Here is an 18570-nt window from a genome sequence, read left to right as displayed (position 1 = left end):
TGAAAAAAGTAGATTATAAACATTGGTACAAGGAATATAGTTTATTACAAGAAGTATAGTTGACATGCTAAAAGTTGAAATGAGAGTTATATAAAATACCGAATTAAAACCAGACAACTTATAAAAAGAAGCCTCTGAAAATGATGGAAATATAATTACAAAAATGAGAGTTTTTCAGGACAGAAGAAAAAAATTGGATCATTTAGATGTTGTCTACAAGAAGTCCCCTGTAATATAAAGACAAAGGTAAAACTAAAGAGATAGAAGAAGTTATATTACACTGTGATTAATCAAAAGAAATCTGGGGTGGCTATTTTAATTACAAATAAAGAAGCTTTTAGAACAAAGGCCATTATCAGAAATAAATGTATTAGATAATAAAAAAAGGGGATACTAAATAAGAAAAGATTAAATTCTCACAGAAGATGTAATAATCCAAAATGCACATTCCTAATAATGTATATCAAAGTATTTTGGTAATAACTGATAAAACTGAATGAAGAAATAGTGACTTCACTTTTATAGTGGATATCCCTGTCAAAAATTGATTAGCCAAAGAGGCAGAAACCTAATAAAGATAGCAATGACCTTTTCAGCACTATAAATCAGTTTGATCTAATTGTCATTGATAGAAAACCCACCTAACAATTGAAGACACATCCTTTTTGAGTACACATGCAACATTTCACAAAATATACCACATTCTAGGGCATAAAAACACAAAAAAACAAATTTTTAAAAGTGAAATCTTGCAAAGTGTGTTCTCAAAATAAAGTGGAATAGAACTAGGATGCAATAATCACAAAGATAGTTGAAAAGTATTCAAGTATGTAGAAATATAACATCATTTTTATCAAAGAAGTCTTAATAAAATTTTAAGAAATTACTTTGAATTAAATGAAAATAGAACTCATCAATATTTATGGGATGCAACAAAAACAGGGGGAAAAAATCGTAGCATTTAAATTTATATAGTGAAAGGAGAAAAAAAACCTATAATCAGTTACTTATTTTCACCTCAGGACATTAGAAAAAGAAGAATATCAGCCAACATAAGCAAAAAAAAAGGGGGAGGTGGATAAAAATTAGAATAGACAATAATTAGAAGAGATATTAGTAAAATATTAGTAAAATTATATCAGATAATAATAAAATTAAAAGCAGAAAAAAATCAGCAAAAATACCAACTGCTAGCAAGACTGCAGAGTAATGAGAACTCTTATTCATTGCTGACAGAATGAAGCATGGGGCCACCACTGTGGAAAATATTTTGGCAGTTTTTATTTTTTCTGTGTGTTTTTTTTTTTTTTTTTTTCCCTTAATAAAACTAAAAAGAACATGCCTTGCCACTGCAGAAGACCCAGGAGACAGGGTTCAGTCCTTTGGTTGGAAGATCCCCTGGAGAAGGAAATGACAAGCTGCTTCAATACTCTTACCTGGAAAATCCCGTGGACAGAGGAGCCTTTGGGGCTACAGTCCATGGGCTGGCAAATAGTCAGATATGACTGAGCCCAGTAGCTCAGCACAAACAGTCTTACCACATTCTAAAAAATACAGCATGGAAGTAAAAGGCAGAGGTGTGGGGGTGGAAAATAGTAATTTTAGGCAGAGAAACCTGACAAACACTAGCTGTAGCCAGACAGCCAAGATTAACCCAAACAGTAATAGTCATAATGACACAAGTTACCTTCAAAACAATGTGATGAAAATGGCACTTCAGCTCTGTGATTCTTCTTCCAAAAACATGTTATTCCAGTCTAGACATGAAATAAACATCATACAAATCCCAATTGAGGGGAAGTCTACAAACTACTTGGCAGGTTCTCTTGAAAAATATCAAGGTCATCAAAAGTAAGGCAAATCTGAGAAGCTATCACAACCAAGAGAAGAGTAAGAAATGTGATTACCTTATGTAACTCGGGAGCCTGAAAAGATCATGCTGCTGCTGCTGCTAAGTCTCTTCAGTTGTGTCTGACTCTGTGTGACCCCATAGACCACAGCCCACCAGGCTCTCCCATCCCTGGGATTCTCCAGGCAAGAACACTGGAGTGGGTTGCCATTTCCTTCTACAATGCATGAAAGTAAAACGTGAAAGTGAAGTCGCTCAGTTGTGTCTGATGCTCAGTGACCCCATGGACTGCAGCCTACCAGGCTCCTCCATGCATGGGATTTTCCAGACAAAAGTATTGGAGTGGGTTGCCATTGTTTTCTCCGGAAAAGATCATGGAGGGAAAACAAAAAAAACATGAGGTTAAAAACTGAGAACTTTGGAATAAAGTAGGGATGGAGGAGCCTGGTGGGCTGCCGTCTATAGGGTCACACAGAGTCGGACACGACTGAAGTGACTTAGCAGCAGCAGCAGCTGCAGGAGGGGCTGAAGTTAATTGACTAATGTGAGATGTTAAAAATAGAGTAATGTGGAAACTTACATTACCGAATGTAGACAGCCAGTGGGAATTGGCTGTATGACTCAGGGAACTCAAACCTGGAATCTGTAACAACCCAGGGGGTGGGAGGGGAGGCTGGCAGAAGCAAGGTTCAAGAGAAAGGGGACACATGTATCCCTACGGCTGATTCATGTTGCTGTTTGGCAGAAGCCAACACAATTTTGTAAAGCAATTATCCTTCAATTAAAAATATATATATATATATATATTTTAATTAGGAGAAACTAGGTGTTGTATTTATACAAAACACTGCACTCTTCCTCTAATTCTGTATATCTGAAACTTGTAAGATTAAAAAAAAATTCCACTTAAAAATTAAACATACATATGTAAATAATTTGGCAACATAGAAATAATTTCTTGAAGAAAATGATTAAAGAGGTGAATGTACAGTCTTTGGTGCATTGGACAGAAAAGTCATGATTTTGAGTGGAGTGCCACTTTTACTTCATTAAGTGCCTCGTGAAATATCATTTCTATAGCTTAAATTATTCATTTTTTTAAACTTTAGTAATTATAAAATAAAATTTAAGAATATCCCCAAATAATTTATCTATACTTCTGTCACTTTATTAGATGGCACTTGGTTTTGGATATGTTAGCGTCCCTTACAATAGTCTGCTGTCTATGGCATTTTGTCTTTTTTCACTGTGTCTTTGTGGTCTAATTTCTTCCTTTTCACTTTCATAATTTCTTTTCAGTACATTTTCTAGTTTACATGAATTTTGTTGCAGTGCCTACTTTTCTCCTTTCTTGACTGCAGTTTAGTCTCCTTTAACTTCTGTAAAACTTTTAGTAAGTAAGTTATCTTGAGTTTGTCTGACAGTATTTTTTTGCTCTATTTTCACATAAATCATATTGCAAATAAAACCAGGTCTTTTTTTTTCCTTCAGTTTAAGTATGAACATCTCAAATTATATATTTATGTTTTGACTTTCAAAGAGTAATTTACAAGTTTCATTTTAACATATAATAGTATTACAAACAGGATTTTCTTGACTTTACATATTTTGGTCTATATTTGAAATGATTTAGAAGTGGACATCTGTGGCCCTGCCAAAGCCAGTGACATTGTCCACTAGACTTCCAGTTTCCTTATGTGTCTAGCCATTCAGATCTTCAAAGAATATGGACTTCCAGTATATATCACTGCATTTAAAAATCATTTATTCAGACTTCAACATGGGATAATTATATCTCTCTAGTGGGTACTAAACGGAGAAGGCAATGGCACCCCACTCCAGTACTCTTGCCTGGAAAATCCCATGGACGGAGGAGTCTGGTGGGCTGTAATCCATGGGATCGCTAAGATTTGGACACGACTGAGCGACTTCACTTTCACTTTTCACTTTCATGCATTGGAGAAGGAAATGGCAACCCACTCCAGTGTTCTTGCCTGGAGAATCCCAGGGACGGAGGAGCCTGATGGGCTGCCGTCTATGGGGTCGCACAGAATCGGACACGACTGAAGCGACTTAGCAGCAGCAGCAGCAGCAGTGGGTACTAAAAACTGTAGGGAACTCTACAAACTCTATAGTATTCAACATTGCCAAGAAATGGATATTGTTTTTTTATTTTTTTAAATTAATGATTTATTTTAATTGGAAGATAATTTCTTTAAAATATAATGATGGAGTTTTCTATACATCGACATGAATCACCCTCTGGTGCAGACATGTCTCCCCATCCTGAACCGCCCTCCCACGTCTGTCCCCACCCCATTCCTCTGGGTGTTCCCAGAGCCCTGGCTTTGAATGCCCTACTTCCTGCATCGAACTTGCACTTGTCATCTCTTTTACATATGGTAATTACACATGGTTCATTACTATTCTCTCAATTCATCCCATCCTCCCCTTCTCCCATGTAGTCCAAAAGTCTGTTCTTTACATCTGTGTCTCTTTTGCTGCCTCGGATATAGGATTGTTGTTACTGTCTTTCTAAATTCCATATGTATGTGTTAATATACTGTATTGGTGTTTCTCTTTCTGACTTCACTCTGAATAATAGGCTCCAGTTTTGTCCACCTCATTAGAACTGACTAAAACACGCTCTTTTTTATAGCTGAATAATATTCCATTGTGTATATGTATGACTACTTCCTTGTCCATTCATCCACTAATGGACATCTAGGTTGCTTCCATGTCCTAGCTACTGTAAACAGTGCTGCAATGAACATTGGGGTACATATGTCTCTCAGTTCTGGGTTCCTCAGTGTGTATGCCAAGGAGTGGGATTGCTGGGTCATATGGCAGTTCTATTTTCAATATTTTAAGGAATCTTCACAGTGTTCTCCACAGTGACTGTACCAGTTTGCATTCCCATCAGCAGTGTAAGAGGATTCCATTTTTATCCACACCCTCCCCAGCATTTATTGTTTTGAGACTTTTTGGTTGGCCATTCTGACTGGTATGAGATGATACTTTATTGTGGTTTTCATTTGCATTTCTCTAATAATGAGTGATGTTGAATATCTTTTCATGTGCTTACTAGCCCTCTGTATGTCTTCTATGGAGAACTGTCTTTTAAGTTCTTTTAGACACTTTTTGATTAGATTGTTTGTTTTTCTGGTATTGAACTGACTGTATACATTTGAGATTAATTCTTTGTAAGTTGCTTCATTTTCTATTATTTTCTCCCATTGTGAAAGCTATCTTTTCATCTTGCTTATAGTTCCCTTCATTGTGAAAAAACTTTTAAGCTTAATTAGGTACCATTTGTTTATTTTTGTTTTAATTTCCATTACTCTGGGGTGTGGGTCATAGAGGATCGTGCTGTGATTGATGTCAGGCAGTGTTCTGCCTATGTTTTCCTCTAATAGTTTTATAATGTCGGTCTTACATTTAGATCTTTAATTCATTTTGAGATTATTTTTATCTGTGGTGTTAGAAAGTGTTTCTTCTAATACATGGACATCACCAGATGGTCAATACTGAAATCATATTGATTATATTCTTTGCAGCCAAAGATAAAGAAGCTTTATACAGTCAGCAAAAACAAGACCAGGAGCTGACTGTGGCTCACATCATGAACTCCTTATTGCCAAATTCAGGCTTAAATTGAAGAAAGTAGGGAAAACCACTAGAACGTTCAGGTAAATCAAATCACTTATGATTATACAGTGGAAGTTATAAACAGATTTAAGGGACAAAATCTGATAGACAGAGTGCCTGATGAGATATGGACAGAGGTTCATGACATTGTACAGGAGATAGGGATCAAGATCATCCCCATGGAAAAGAAATGCAAAAAAGCAAAATGGTTGTCTGAGTAAGCCTTACAAATAGCTGTGAAAAGAAGGGAGGTGAAAAGCAAGGAGAAAAGGAAAGATATTCCTATTTGAATGCAGAGTTCCAAAGAATAGCAAGGAGAGATTAGAAAGCCTTCCTCAGTGACCAATGCAAAGAAATAGAGGAAAACAACAGAATGGGAAAGACTAGAGATCTCTTCAAGAAAATTAGAGATACCAAGGGAACATTTCATGCAAAGATGGGCTTGATAAACAACAGAAATGGTATGGACCTAACATAAGCAGACAATATTAAGAAGAGGTGGCAAAAATACACAGAAAAACTGTATAAAAAAGATCTTCATGACCCAGATAATCACGATGGTGTGATCACTCACCTAGAGCCAGACATTCTGGAATGTGAAGTCCAGCGGGCCTTAGAAAACACACCATGAACAAAGCTAGTGGAGGTGATGGAATTCCAGTTGAGTTATTTCAAATACTGAAAGATAATGCTATGAAAGTGCTGCATTCCAATTGGCAGAAAATTTGGAAAACTCGGCAGTGGCCACAGTACTGGAAAAGGTCAGTTTTCATGCCAATGCCAAAGAAAGGCAATGCCAAAGAATGCTCAAACTACTGCAAAATTGCACTCATCTCACACACTAGTAAAGTAATACTCAAAATTCTCCAATCCAGGCTTCAGCAATACATGAACCATGAACTTCCAGATGTTCTAGCTGGTTTTATAAAAAGCAGAGGAACCAGAGATCAAATTGCCAATGTCAGCTGGATGATACAAAAAGCAAGAGAGTTGCCAAAAAACATCTATTTCTGCTTTATTGACTATGCCAAAACCTTTGACTGTGTGGATCACAATAAAGTGTGGAAAATTCTGAGAGATGGGAATACCCAACCACCTGACCTGCCTCTTGAGAAACCTGAATGCAGGTCAGGAAGGAACAGTTAGAACTGGACATGGGACAACAGACTGGTTCCAAATAGGAAAAGGAGTACGTCAAGGTTGTATATTGTAATGCTGCTTATTTAACTTATATGCAGAGTACATCATGAGAAACGCTGGGCTGGAAGAAGCACAAGCTGGAATCAAGATTGCCGGGAGAAATATCAATAACGTCAGATATGCAGATGACACCACCCTTACAGCAGAAAGTGAAGAGGAACTAAAAGGCCTCTTGATGAAAGTGAAAGTGGAGAGTGGAAAAGTTCATTCAGAAAATGAAGATCTGGCATCGGGTCCCATCACTTCATGGGAAATAGATGGGGAAATGTGGAAACAGTGTCAGACTTTATTTTTTGGGGCTCCAAAATCACTGCAGATGGTGACTGCAGCCATGAAATTAAAAGACGCTTACTCCGTGGAAGGAAAGTTATGACCAACCTAGATAGTATATTAAAAACCAGAGACATTACTTTGGGAACAAAGGTCCGTCTAGTCAAGGCTATGATTTTTCCAGTGGTCATGTATGGATGTGAGAGTTGGACTGTGAAGAAAGCTGAGTGCCAAAGTATTGATGCTTTTGAACTGTGGTGTTGGAGAATACTCTTGAGAGTCCCTTGGACTGCATGGAGATCCAACCAGTCCATCCTAAAGATCAGTCCTGGGTGTTCATTGGAAAGACTGATGCTGAAGCTGAAACTCCAATCTTTTGCCCACCTTATGCAGAGATCTGACTCATTGGAAAAGACCCTGATGCTGGGAGAGATTGGGGGCAGGAGGAGAAGGGTTCTACAGAGGATGGGATAGCTGGATGGCATCACCCACTCAATGGACATGGGTTTGGGTAAAGTCTGGGAGTTGGTGATGAACAGGGAGGCCTGGTGTGATGCAATTCATGGGTTCAAAAAGTCAGACATGATTGAGCAACTGAACTGAACTGAACAGAGAAAGTTTGCTAGTTTCATTCTTTTACATGTTGTTGACCAGTTTTCCCGGCACCACTTGTTAAAGAGATTTTTTTTTTCTCCATTGTATATTTTTATCTCCTTTGTCAAAGATAAGTTGTCCATATGTATGTGGATTTTTCTCTAGGTTAAGAAATGAATGGATTTTAGCATGAAAAGATTGTAATGTTAGCTTCAATTCTCAAAATATTTTTGGTATACATCATATATAGCTACTACTTTCTCATATATTTTAGCAATGTATTTCAATGAAAATTCAAAATTTTTAATTTTTATGGCAACTGAAATGTATAGAAAATGGAAAGAATGCTTCATTTAGTTAAAAAAGAGATTGAAAAATAAGATAATATTCCTAGTTAAATGGAGAAGGAAAGAAGTATAAAATAAGGCATAATTAATTGATTTTTAATTTCACCAAACCTAGTCTGTTTCCTAAGAGCAAATAATCACATTGGTTAAACCTATGGTGCCATCATGCCATCATTTTCTATTTAACATTAATATTTCAACCTTTAGAAAATGGCAACTTTACTGAGGTAATATTTTAAAATTAGGAGTTTAATATTACTAAAAAAAATTCTAACTCTTTAGGGAGATGTCAACAATAATGTATTTACATTTTCACAATGTCATGTATTAAATCAATTGGTTTAATACAGTTTAACCAACCACAATACATAGAAAAGTTAATATAGAATTCATTATAGTAATTAAAATTACAGTTCTTAGGATGGTGACTCCTTTATCCTTTATATTTTATACACAGAGAGTTATCAAGCATCATAGATATTCTTTAGAAGTGAAACACTTGGATTTTTCTTTCCATTCCAGTTTACATTTGGACTCAGATATTATATACTAGCTATTAATGCATTATGGCAAATAAAATTTATTTGGTCTCCTTAATTGTAGTATTCCTGCACTGAATTTCCTCATTTGTTTGATGAGAGTTTAATTCAATTTTGGATTTTTTTTTAAATTCAGTCTCCCTTTTTCATAGACAAATTGTTTATCAAATAGGTTTCTATCAATACATTGAAATTTTCTTTTAACTTTTTTAAATCCACCATCTAATTTTCCTCTTCTTATTACATCAGTTAAACTATATTTAGTCATCAAATTTAGTAAACACAGGTCATAGTTCACATGTAAGTACTAAATTTGTAAAAAACAAAAAGGATGTTTCCCTCCATTGTTTTCCTTAGAAACATGTAGTTATTTTGAACTATCATCTTTCATCCATCTCTAGAACATTATAGTTCTTCAGGATTTTATCTGTCATCTTTCACCTAAGTCCTTGTTCTCACTATGGTGTCTTGTTCACGATCAGGTTTTTCTGAATTATCTTCCTACACTAGTTGTCTCTTCTTTTCCCTTGCTTCTATCTCAACTCTGACCTTAAAATTTACTCTTCCACCTTCCTTCTAGACTCCTGCCTAGGATGTTCATCCTCTGTGTTGTTGGTAGCTTTATTGACATTTCTAAAACTAATTTTCCCCCATCACCTACCCTCAGTTTTAGTCCAATGTGTGGTATCTCAAATATGGTGTAGATTATCCAAAGGTCAAGCACAGAACATTAGAATTTTGATGTCTATACTTATAATTTTTATTTTTGCATATGTTTTATCAAGTATAACATGCAATGTATTAAAAGAAAAAGCTATTATAGAATCATACTTCATAATAGGGTGAATAAAGAAAAATGGTCAGTTATCATAGAATCAATTACAAACTCATTACAAGTTTCCACAGTTCATGATATTATGTAACAAGCAAGGGTTTCCCTGGTGGCTCAGTGGTAAAGCAGGAGACCTGGGCACTACCCTGGGTCCGGAAAATTCCCTGTAGAAGGAAAGAGCAACCCACTCCAGTATTCCTGCATAGGAAATCCATGGACAGAGGAGCCTGGTGGGCTGTAGTTCAGGGATCGCAAAAGACCTGGAGACAACTTGGGGACTAAACAAAACCAATGCAAATGAGTTACAAACATTTCTAATCCTCACTCAGCTATCTTTTATTGAATGCTTATCAGAATCTGATCACTGTAATAGGCACATTATATGTAAATCATTCTTTGCTTAGGTACAGTTTATTTGTTTGAATACATTTTCTTAATTTTAAGGTCATTTAAGATAATTTGTACATTGGAATGGGAGAAATGTTATCTATGTTTTATTAACTATTGACTCTAAGTTGTGCTTTTTTTGTTGTTGTTGTTAGAGTAATGTAACTACAAAGCTTCTGCTAAAGTGATTCAGCTCACGTTCTCTAAAATTACTCAGTTGTTTTTCCTTTTAAATATTATTTTGGTAGTGTCAGTTCTGAGTGATGTTCAGGTTGTTATTATGCACAATGTTATGAATGCTTCCCTCATAACTCTGGATTTCTTGGCTCAAGATTTTAATAAGATGGCAATACCACAAATGGGGTGAAAATAATCCCCGGATGCCTCTCTTATATACACCATGAACATGTGCATGTGTTTAGAAGTGAGCAGAATGTCACTTGGCTTCCACTTTGGACAGAATTTGAAGAGTTCTTTTAAAATGAAGAATGGAGTTCAAATTAGAGTTCAAATCACAGCTCTTTATTCAAATACATCTGTATGTGATGTTCATACTATTTTTGTTTCTAGTAAAACCCAAAGCATTTTAGTTTTGGCATATTTAGATGCAAACTGACCTCAGAGAGTTTTTTCCCCCCTCCGTGGCTTGCCATTTTATTTAATTTTTTTAAGATGGAAATGGAACACATCAAGTCACTTTCTCTTAGAAAATATAAATGCACAATAATTAGGGACACAGAGAATTCTGAGAAGTACAGGATTAGCCACACAGTAAAATGAGCTCACATCTGCAGCTAGTCTAAAAACTGTCATACAGATCTAATTCTGCTTCAGTGCAAATGTAATTTGCTGGTGACTGTGTTTGTTTAAACCCATTGACTACTTAATTTTTTATTATATTTTTAAACTAGGCTACTGGGAAAATAATGCACCTGTGCAGGCTGATACTACTGTTAAGTTTGTGATTTACAGCCACAAAAGTTTTTCAATATTGCCTAGGGATCCTTCTGTTTTTCTTTTAAATTAACATTATCTCACATATCTTCACTGCTTATTTCAAACCTTGCCCATTCCTCTCTTTTCTACAATATAACCATCTCCTCCATCCACCTCTTCTTTCACAGAAACAAGCGAAAATCCCACAAGATAAATTATTCAACTTCCTTCCACAACTCTAACAATATACAGTGATCTTTCTTCTTTCCTCCTACCCTGTACTGCATTCATTGCAACTCCATCTGCTTTATTATCTCTATAGGTATTCCTTCCTTAAGATTTAAATAAGATCAAGTTTTTCCCATCTTAAAACAATCTTACAAAACATTTACATACATATTGAAATTCAAAAATATGTGATAAATATGATAAAATTTGGATCCCAGCCCAGATTCTCTACTACACTCATATCTGTACATACCATTGATATCTGGGTATTCTATAGGAAAATTACTCAGACACATTTCAAATTCAATATACATTTAAGTGATTCTGACATACCCTCTCCTTTATCATCTTGTTCCTGCACCTGGGTTTCCTTTTCTCCCCTTGGGTCAGCAGCCATCAAGACCTTACTTGCATATTTTATTACTTGCATCAAGACCTAGCATTTGCATATTTCTGGAGTCCACTGGTGTTATATTTCCAGTGCCATTGCATTAATCAGACCATCATTATTATTTCATTAGATTACAGTGTTATGCCCCCTCCCCAAATTCTCAACTCACCCAGGTGTATCCACAAATATCTTCTTCACATTCCCACTAAGCCAATGTCCTTACTTTTGTTAATCTCCTACATAAGATCCTCAAGAAGCTCTTCAATTCCCCTGGATAAAATGTGACCTTCTTTATTAACAATGCCTGATCCTTCTTGAGATAATCTCTATATAAATTAAGAGTGCATATTTTATTATAAGTTCTTTTCCCTCTACTTTTAGAAGCTAAACTTCTCATTTCTTGGAAAGCATACAGTGTCACACTATTTTCAAAATCTTCAGATAACTGTTTTCTCCTGGAGTTCTCCTTCCTTGGCAATTTTACTAAATGATTCAACTTCATTGTCCAGCTTATCCTTGTTTCCTACTAAATGTCCCTGTGGCATCTTTTTAGAGGGCTCTAGACTATCCTTTCAATAGGAACTTGATGATGTTGCTTGCCCATTAATCTGTGTCTATCACTAAATTCTCAGTTTTTACATCAACACCTAACTCCACTTGGTCACTGACCAATACCTAGAACTCAGCATATTGTCTTGCATGTAGATTGGGATATTTGTTTAAAGTATCTTTTTAACCTTATGATTATTATTTATTGAAATTCAGAAGTTATATTTAACATATTTTAAATGAACATGATTACATATAATTTTTAGTTCTAAGTTATAATTTAACACTTTCCACAAAAATCTTAAGATAGCAATAGTATATTATATGAATTTTATCTTATAGATTTATGATATACAAAATTGAATTTACAAAGTAGTAGTTTATAACTTGGGGCTTACCAGGTGACTCAGTGGTAAATAATTTACTTGCCAAGGCAGGAGATCCCTGGGTTTGATCCCTGGGTCGAGAAGAGCCCCTGGAGAAGAAAATGGCAACCCATTCCAATATTCATGCCTCGGAAATCCCATGGACAGAGGAGCATTCTGGGGCTACAGTCCATAGAGTCACAAAAGAGTCAATCATGCCTTCGTGACTAAAAAACAGAAATAAAAATTTATAATTCAGATTTAATTTCTACATGACCTACAATACTCATCAATATATTAGATTTACCATAAATATTTGATATAAACTAAAAATTAACAACATGATGGCATGAAATCATTTATTTTAACAATACTTAAAGAATATTGTTTCTATATACTAGAGAATGCTGGTATTTTGAATCTGATAAATGTGGATGTTGATTACTGAGTAAAATTAGACAATAATAAAACCACCATTTATTAAATAACTTCTATATGTTTACATAATCTAATTCAGTCTTTAATTCTAACTTGTTAATTCAATACTACTATAGTAATTTATTTAAATTAACCTTTTAAATGTATTCTTATTCATATAACAATGGAGGGAATGAAAATCCATATGGTCTAAGAAACAGAGAAAATAAATAACATAGATCCAAAGATTATTTATATTAAACTATTTATCTTTCTTTTCAGAATTTGAATTTTTTTGTGAGAATGGATTGCAACTGTTTCTTAAGGAGTAGAATGATTTGCCCAGAGAAAACCCTCAATAAATGTTAGTTACTATTTTTTTTAAAATAAGCTTATAAGATAGCATATTCAAAAGCAGAGACATTACTTTGCCAACAAAGGTTTGTCTAGTCAAGGCTATCGTTTTTCTTGTGGTCATGTATGGATGTGAGAGTTGGACTGTGAAGAAGGCTGAGCGCTGAAGAATTGATGCTTTTGAACTGTGGTGTTGGAGAAGACTCCTGAGAGTCCCTTGGACTGCAAGGAGATCCAACCAGTCCATTCTGAAGGAGATCGGCCCTGGGATTTCTTTGGAAGGAATGATGCTGAAGCTGAAACTCCAGTACTTTGGCCACCTCATGCGAAGAGTTGACTCACTGGAAAATACTCTGATGCTGGGAGGGATTGGGGGCAGGAGGAGAAGGGGACGACAGAGGATGAGATGGCTGGATGGCATCACTGACTCGATGGACGTGAGTCTGAGTGAACTCCGGGAGTTGGTGATGGACAGGGAGGCCTGGCGTGCTGCGATTCATGGGGTCGCAAAGAGTCGGACACGACTGAGCGACTGATCTGATCTGATCTGATTAAATATCAAATTTCCTGTTTTGTTTCTTACCCTTGGACAGTAATGGTGCCTTACAACAGACCTGACCCCCAACTCCTTCCTCCTCAGTGGGAGTGAATGGTGAAGCTGAGCAGGGAAAGAGATGCACACTGTTTCTGTGCATCATCCCTTCATTGTACCATTTTATACTTCCTTTTCTCTTTGCCTTCTACTCTCCCGCCATTTCTTCAGAAGTTGAATGTAGACTCATTCTGAGTTTAGCCATGTGTATAACAGAATTTTCCATGAATATTGTACAAATGTGGAAACTCCGTCCTCCTGGATTACAAGAACATGATTGGTCACCAACAGATGCCTTAAGCCTGATGTTTGTGAGAAAATATTACATAAATAGTATACTTGAACCATTTTTATTTTAGGTGTTTGTTAAAGAAGTTTTTCTAAAACTAATCAGAGAGGGATACTTGTATCTGAAAAAAAATAAATAAATTAATTAAACCACATAAAATAAAGGTCTTGACTAGTGTGTTTCAGTTATGTTGAAACTTGGTATAAAAGACTGCAGTAAGTTGTTGGTTTAATTGTCTAATGAGACCAACACGTTTCAGAAGCAGGTGAGTATATAGTGCAGGAAGAGATACAATGTATCCTGACCACAGTCTTCCTGGCCTAGTTTCACAAAGAAGCTGCCTAGCTGCTGATGACACAGTCTTTGCAGAAAGCAAGTAAGAATTTTCTATATCATTAAGTTAATAAAACTTCATTAACTTTTTTTTTTCTCTGTTTTAAAGGGCATTTTAAATAGCTGAACTCTACTCTTCTTGATCAAAATTCAGTCATCAAATCTGCTTGCACTTTGGGACTACAAAAAGAGGCCAGTTCCTAGAGAATCTCTGAATCAAGTTTCTGCTTAGAAATTTCCATCAATATTAAAAGCGTGTTTTGCAGCAATTCTTTATTACACTTTATGATAGATTGCTAGGCACAATTTTCAAAATGACTAGCAAATTAATTATGCTTGTGAGCCTGGTGATTCTTTGTAGCATGTTTACACATGTAAAAACAACATGCAAAAGGCACTTGGTGCAAGAATGGCATACATGGCCCTTAATGTATGTGGTAAATTGGACACTAAAAGAAGACATCTGCCTGAATGTCAGGCAGAGATTGCTGGCTTGGAGATGTAAATACTAAAATGAATAATTCTGGCAATCAAGTTGTTTACTAGATTTGCCCTTTGCAAATTCAAATAGGAGATATCCTCGTAATTTCTTCTGAACCATCTCTTCAATATCCAGAAATAATGAACATTTCTGAAGCATCATTCATTGACTGTCTGCAAAATACCACAACTGAAGATCAGTTATGGTTGATTTAAATCTGAAGATCAGATTTAGTTTGGTTGCAAACTAAAAGGAATGCACACTGTTAATTCTTAGTGGCTGAGTGTTAGAACACATTATTTTATCACAGTCATGGTTCATCCCTTTGTCAACTGGGCCTTGCCCTAAATGTGACAGTGAAAGAGCGATTGTGCCAGGAGAATCCAAGTTCAGAACTTTGCTCTGGGCATGGTCAATGTCTTACAGAAGTTTGGAGCAAGACATATAGCTGTCATTGCCAGCCTGCATTCTCTGGGAAATACTTCTAGGAGTTGGATGAATGTTCTTGTAAATCATGTAAAAATAATGGCAGTGGCAATAACACAACATAAAAATGAAATAAGAAGGGTATGAATGCATCCATCACCCACCATTTACAGGTAAGATTATTTTTAAAAATAACATTACTTTATTATAATAGTAAAATAGACTGAATTCATACATGGTTACTTACCAACAGGCAGGCTACATTTTTAAGAATTTGGTAAAATTTTTAGAATTGGCTAAATTTGAATTCCAAGAATATAAAAATCCTATCAAATATTCTTTAAAATATATGCCTATTTAAAGAAGATTTCTTTAAAACACATGTGTTTTATGCTGAAATACCTGTTTATACATCATTCTCCAAATTCACTCTTAATATTTCATTAAAAATTATCAGAATAATATGTTTTAGTTTTTAAATGAAATTCCCAAGGTTATGGTATTTGGGGAAAGCAGTTCTGGATGATAGTGTAGAATGAAGGGTATCAATGAGTTGAGGATGATTAAAAAAAAAAAAAATCTACCTTGTTGAGGGGAAAGTATTGAAGCTGCTTGGGAGAGTTAGAGAAGAAGAAATAATTGTGAACACAAAGCAGTATTCTCTATAGTGTTGGGAGGACTCTCTATAAAGTGATTGATAGATCAAAATAACAAGGAGGGAGAGAGCTTGATATAATTATTAACTTTAAAAAAATGTTAAATAATTTTCATATGCTAAATGAGAGGCATTGATGAGGAAAGTTTGCAAAGGAAGATATTTGGTCAGTGGATGAAGCCAGAAAGGCAACTTAAAAACAGTGTAACCTTAGGCTATCTGAGGCTGATATGAGAATTTAAGGGAAATAGACTATTGCTACTTGAAAGTTTACTAGGGAATTTGAATCATCAAAGGAAAGGGAAGAGAAACATTGAAAAAATATAGGGAACATTTGATGTTTGGGGATGTGTGAAAGGATATCTTTCAATGACAGTTCCAGATACCTGGCATGTAGAGTTAATAGAGGTCCTTGGTGAGAAAGGATCTAACAAAGGGCATCTAACAAACCTGACATAGTTGGCAATGACAGGATGGGAAAATATGTAACAGACCCACAGTACATTTTGGTCAGGAGAAGGGAATGCAGGTGAGCAGCCTATGTAGTTGAAGCAGGCTAGACTCAGGGCTATAACTGCAATTTCGTTGGGCAAACTTGAAGGGATTTGACAAGGTTTCTCTTCTGTGTGCCTGGGAAGACTCCATTGGAGCCAGACTTGAGGGGACTGTACCATAAAATGTAATAGAAAAACTCATTATGTTCCAAAACTCACTTAAGCCAATGATTCAAAAAAGTAATTTTAGACTCCTTAGGGAGGAAGTTCTGAGTCTATTTCAGAGCTTAATCCCATAAATAGCCACTGGACATCCTCTCTGTATAACTGGGGTCAAATTCCCATTTGACTTTACTGGCAGTGGTCATAAAAGAGGTAAGTTACCCTGACTCAAAGCATAGCAGATAATTAAAATAAAGACAGGTGAGAAAAAAAAAAAAAAAAACAACACTCAAGTTTCTGACTTAGGGTGAATGAAAGTGTAATTTAATTGAAAGCTCCTAAAGCAAACATTTTATCCCATCCAAAGAATTTTAGAGAATATTTGGCCAGAAAAGTCTCTACCATCTATTATAATATTAACTGGCACAGATGCAATCATATATCATGGGATATTATTTCAACACTTTTATCGTGATTGCATTGAATTATTTCCCAATATTTATTTATTTATTGGTAACTTAATGGTAGATAATATGAATAACTAAAACATGTAAAATACCTAATATTATTTTTTAAAACACTGAGCATATATCATTATTATATTCTAGTTATGAAAAATTACTTCAATTTGAAGTCCCAGAAGATATAAAAATACTAGAATATTAGAAATATTCTGTATCCTTTTGAGAATAGGAAGAAATTGAGAATGTTTACTGTAGCTTTTGGTTAGCACTACCATGACAAAGAACCACAGTGTGAGGGGCTTCAACAATAGAAGTTTATTTTCCCAAAGTTCTAGAGACTAAGTTGTCCCAGTCAAGTTATCAAGAGGACTGATTTCTTTGAGGCCTCTCTTTAGTGCATTGTCAGCCATCTCCCTGTATCTTCACCTTCCTTTCATCTGTGGTAACTGTGCATCCTCTTCTCATAAGAACATCAGTCGTTTTTGATCAGGACCTAAACTGACTCAATGGACATGGGTTTGAATAAATTCTGGGAGTTGGTGACGGACAGGGAGGCCTGGGATGTTGCAGTCCATGGGATTGCAAAGAGTCGGACATGACTGAGCGACTGAACTGAATTGAAACTGGTCACATCATTTAATCTTTACTATCTCTCCAAAGACCCTGTCTTCAGGGAAGTCGCACTATCAGGTTAAAAGCATTAGGATTTCAAGATAAAAATGTTGTGGGTGAGTCACAGTTTAGCCCATTACAACCACATGGACTGAAACAATGAACTATTGAATATACTACTAGTATTTAGCTGTTATGTATGGGAGTATGTTGGCACACAATCATATTGACTTATATTTTCATTGTTTTGGAGATTGCTTAGAGGTAAATGAAGGATGAGGAGTTCTGCATTAGTGAACAGGGATGTCAGTCTATAAGGAATCTGAAAAGCAACAACTGGGCAAAACTTCTCACAAATTAAATTAAAATTCCATATATAGCGTTTATTATGTTGAGAGACATTACTTTGCCAACAAAGTTTCTTCTAGTCAAGGCTATGGTTTTTCCTGTGATCATGTATGGATGTGAGAGTTGGACTGTGAAGAAGGCTAAGAGCCGAAGAATTGATGCTTTTGAACTGTGGTGTTGGAGAAGACTCTTGAGAGTCCCTTGGACTGCAAGGAGATCCAACCAGTCCATTCTAAAGGAGATCAGCCCTGGGGAATGATGCTAAAGCTGAAACTCCAGTACTTTGGTCACCTCATGCGAAGAGTTGACTCATTGGAAAAGACTCTGATGCTAGGAGGGATTGGGGGCAAGAGGAGAAGGGGACGACAGAGAATGAGATGGCTGGATGGCATCACTGACTCGATGGACGTGAGTCTGAGTGAACTCCGGGAGTTGGTGATGGACAGGGAGGCCTGGCATGCTGCAATTCATGGGGTCGCGAAGAGTCAGACACGACTGAGCGACTGATCTGATCTGATCTGATCTGATGTTCCTTCTATTCCTGCTTTCTGGAGAGTTTTTTATCATAAGTGGATGTTGAATTTTGTCAAAGGCTTTCTCTGCATCTATTGAGATAATCATATGGTTTTTTTTTATTTTTCAATTTGTTAATGTGGTGTATTACATTGATTGATTTGCAGTTATTGAAGAATACTTGCATCCCTGGGATAAAACCCACTTGGTCATGGTGTATGATCTTTTTAATATATTGTTGGATTCTGATTGCTAGAATTTTGTTAGGGATTTTTGCATCTATGTTGATCAGTGA

At 35.8% G+C, this 18570-nt stretch overlaps 1 protein-coding gene across 1 annotated transcript in view; it reads left to right on the top strand.

The window, feature by feature from the left end:
• Window positions 1-14434: 14434 nt before the first annotated feature.
• EYS (EGF-like photoreceptor maintenance factor) overlaps window positions 14435-18570 on the top strand; it is a 188062-nt gene continuing 183926 nt past the window's right edge. The window contains 5 exon segments of the mRNA XM_086316735.1: window positions 14435-14599; window positions 14601-14834; window positions 14836-14911; window positions 14914-15147; window positions 15150-15204. Coding sequence (XP_086172861.1) covers window positions 14435-14599; window positions 14601-14834; window positions 14836-14911; window positions 14914-15147; window positions 15150-15204 — 764 coding nt within the window.

This window comes from Bos grunniens, chromosome 9, assembly GCF_055505025.1.
Source record: "Bos grunniens cultivar Pamir isolate PY7600 chromosome 9, Bosgru_T2T1.0, whole genome shotgun sequence".
In the NCBI taxonomy this organism is placed as follows: Eukaryota; Metazoa; Chordata; class Mammalia; order Artiodactyla; family Bovidae; genus Bos; species Bos grunniens.
This window is presented reverse-complemented; position numbering and strand designations above follow the sequence as displayed.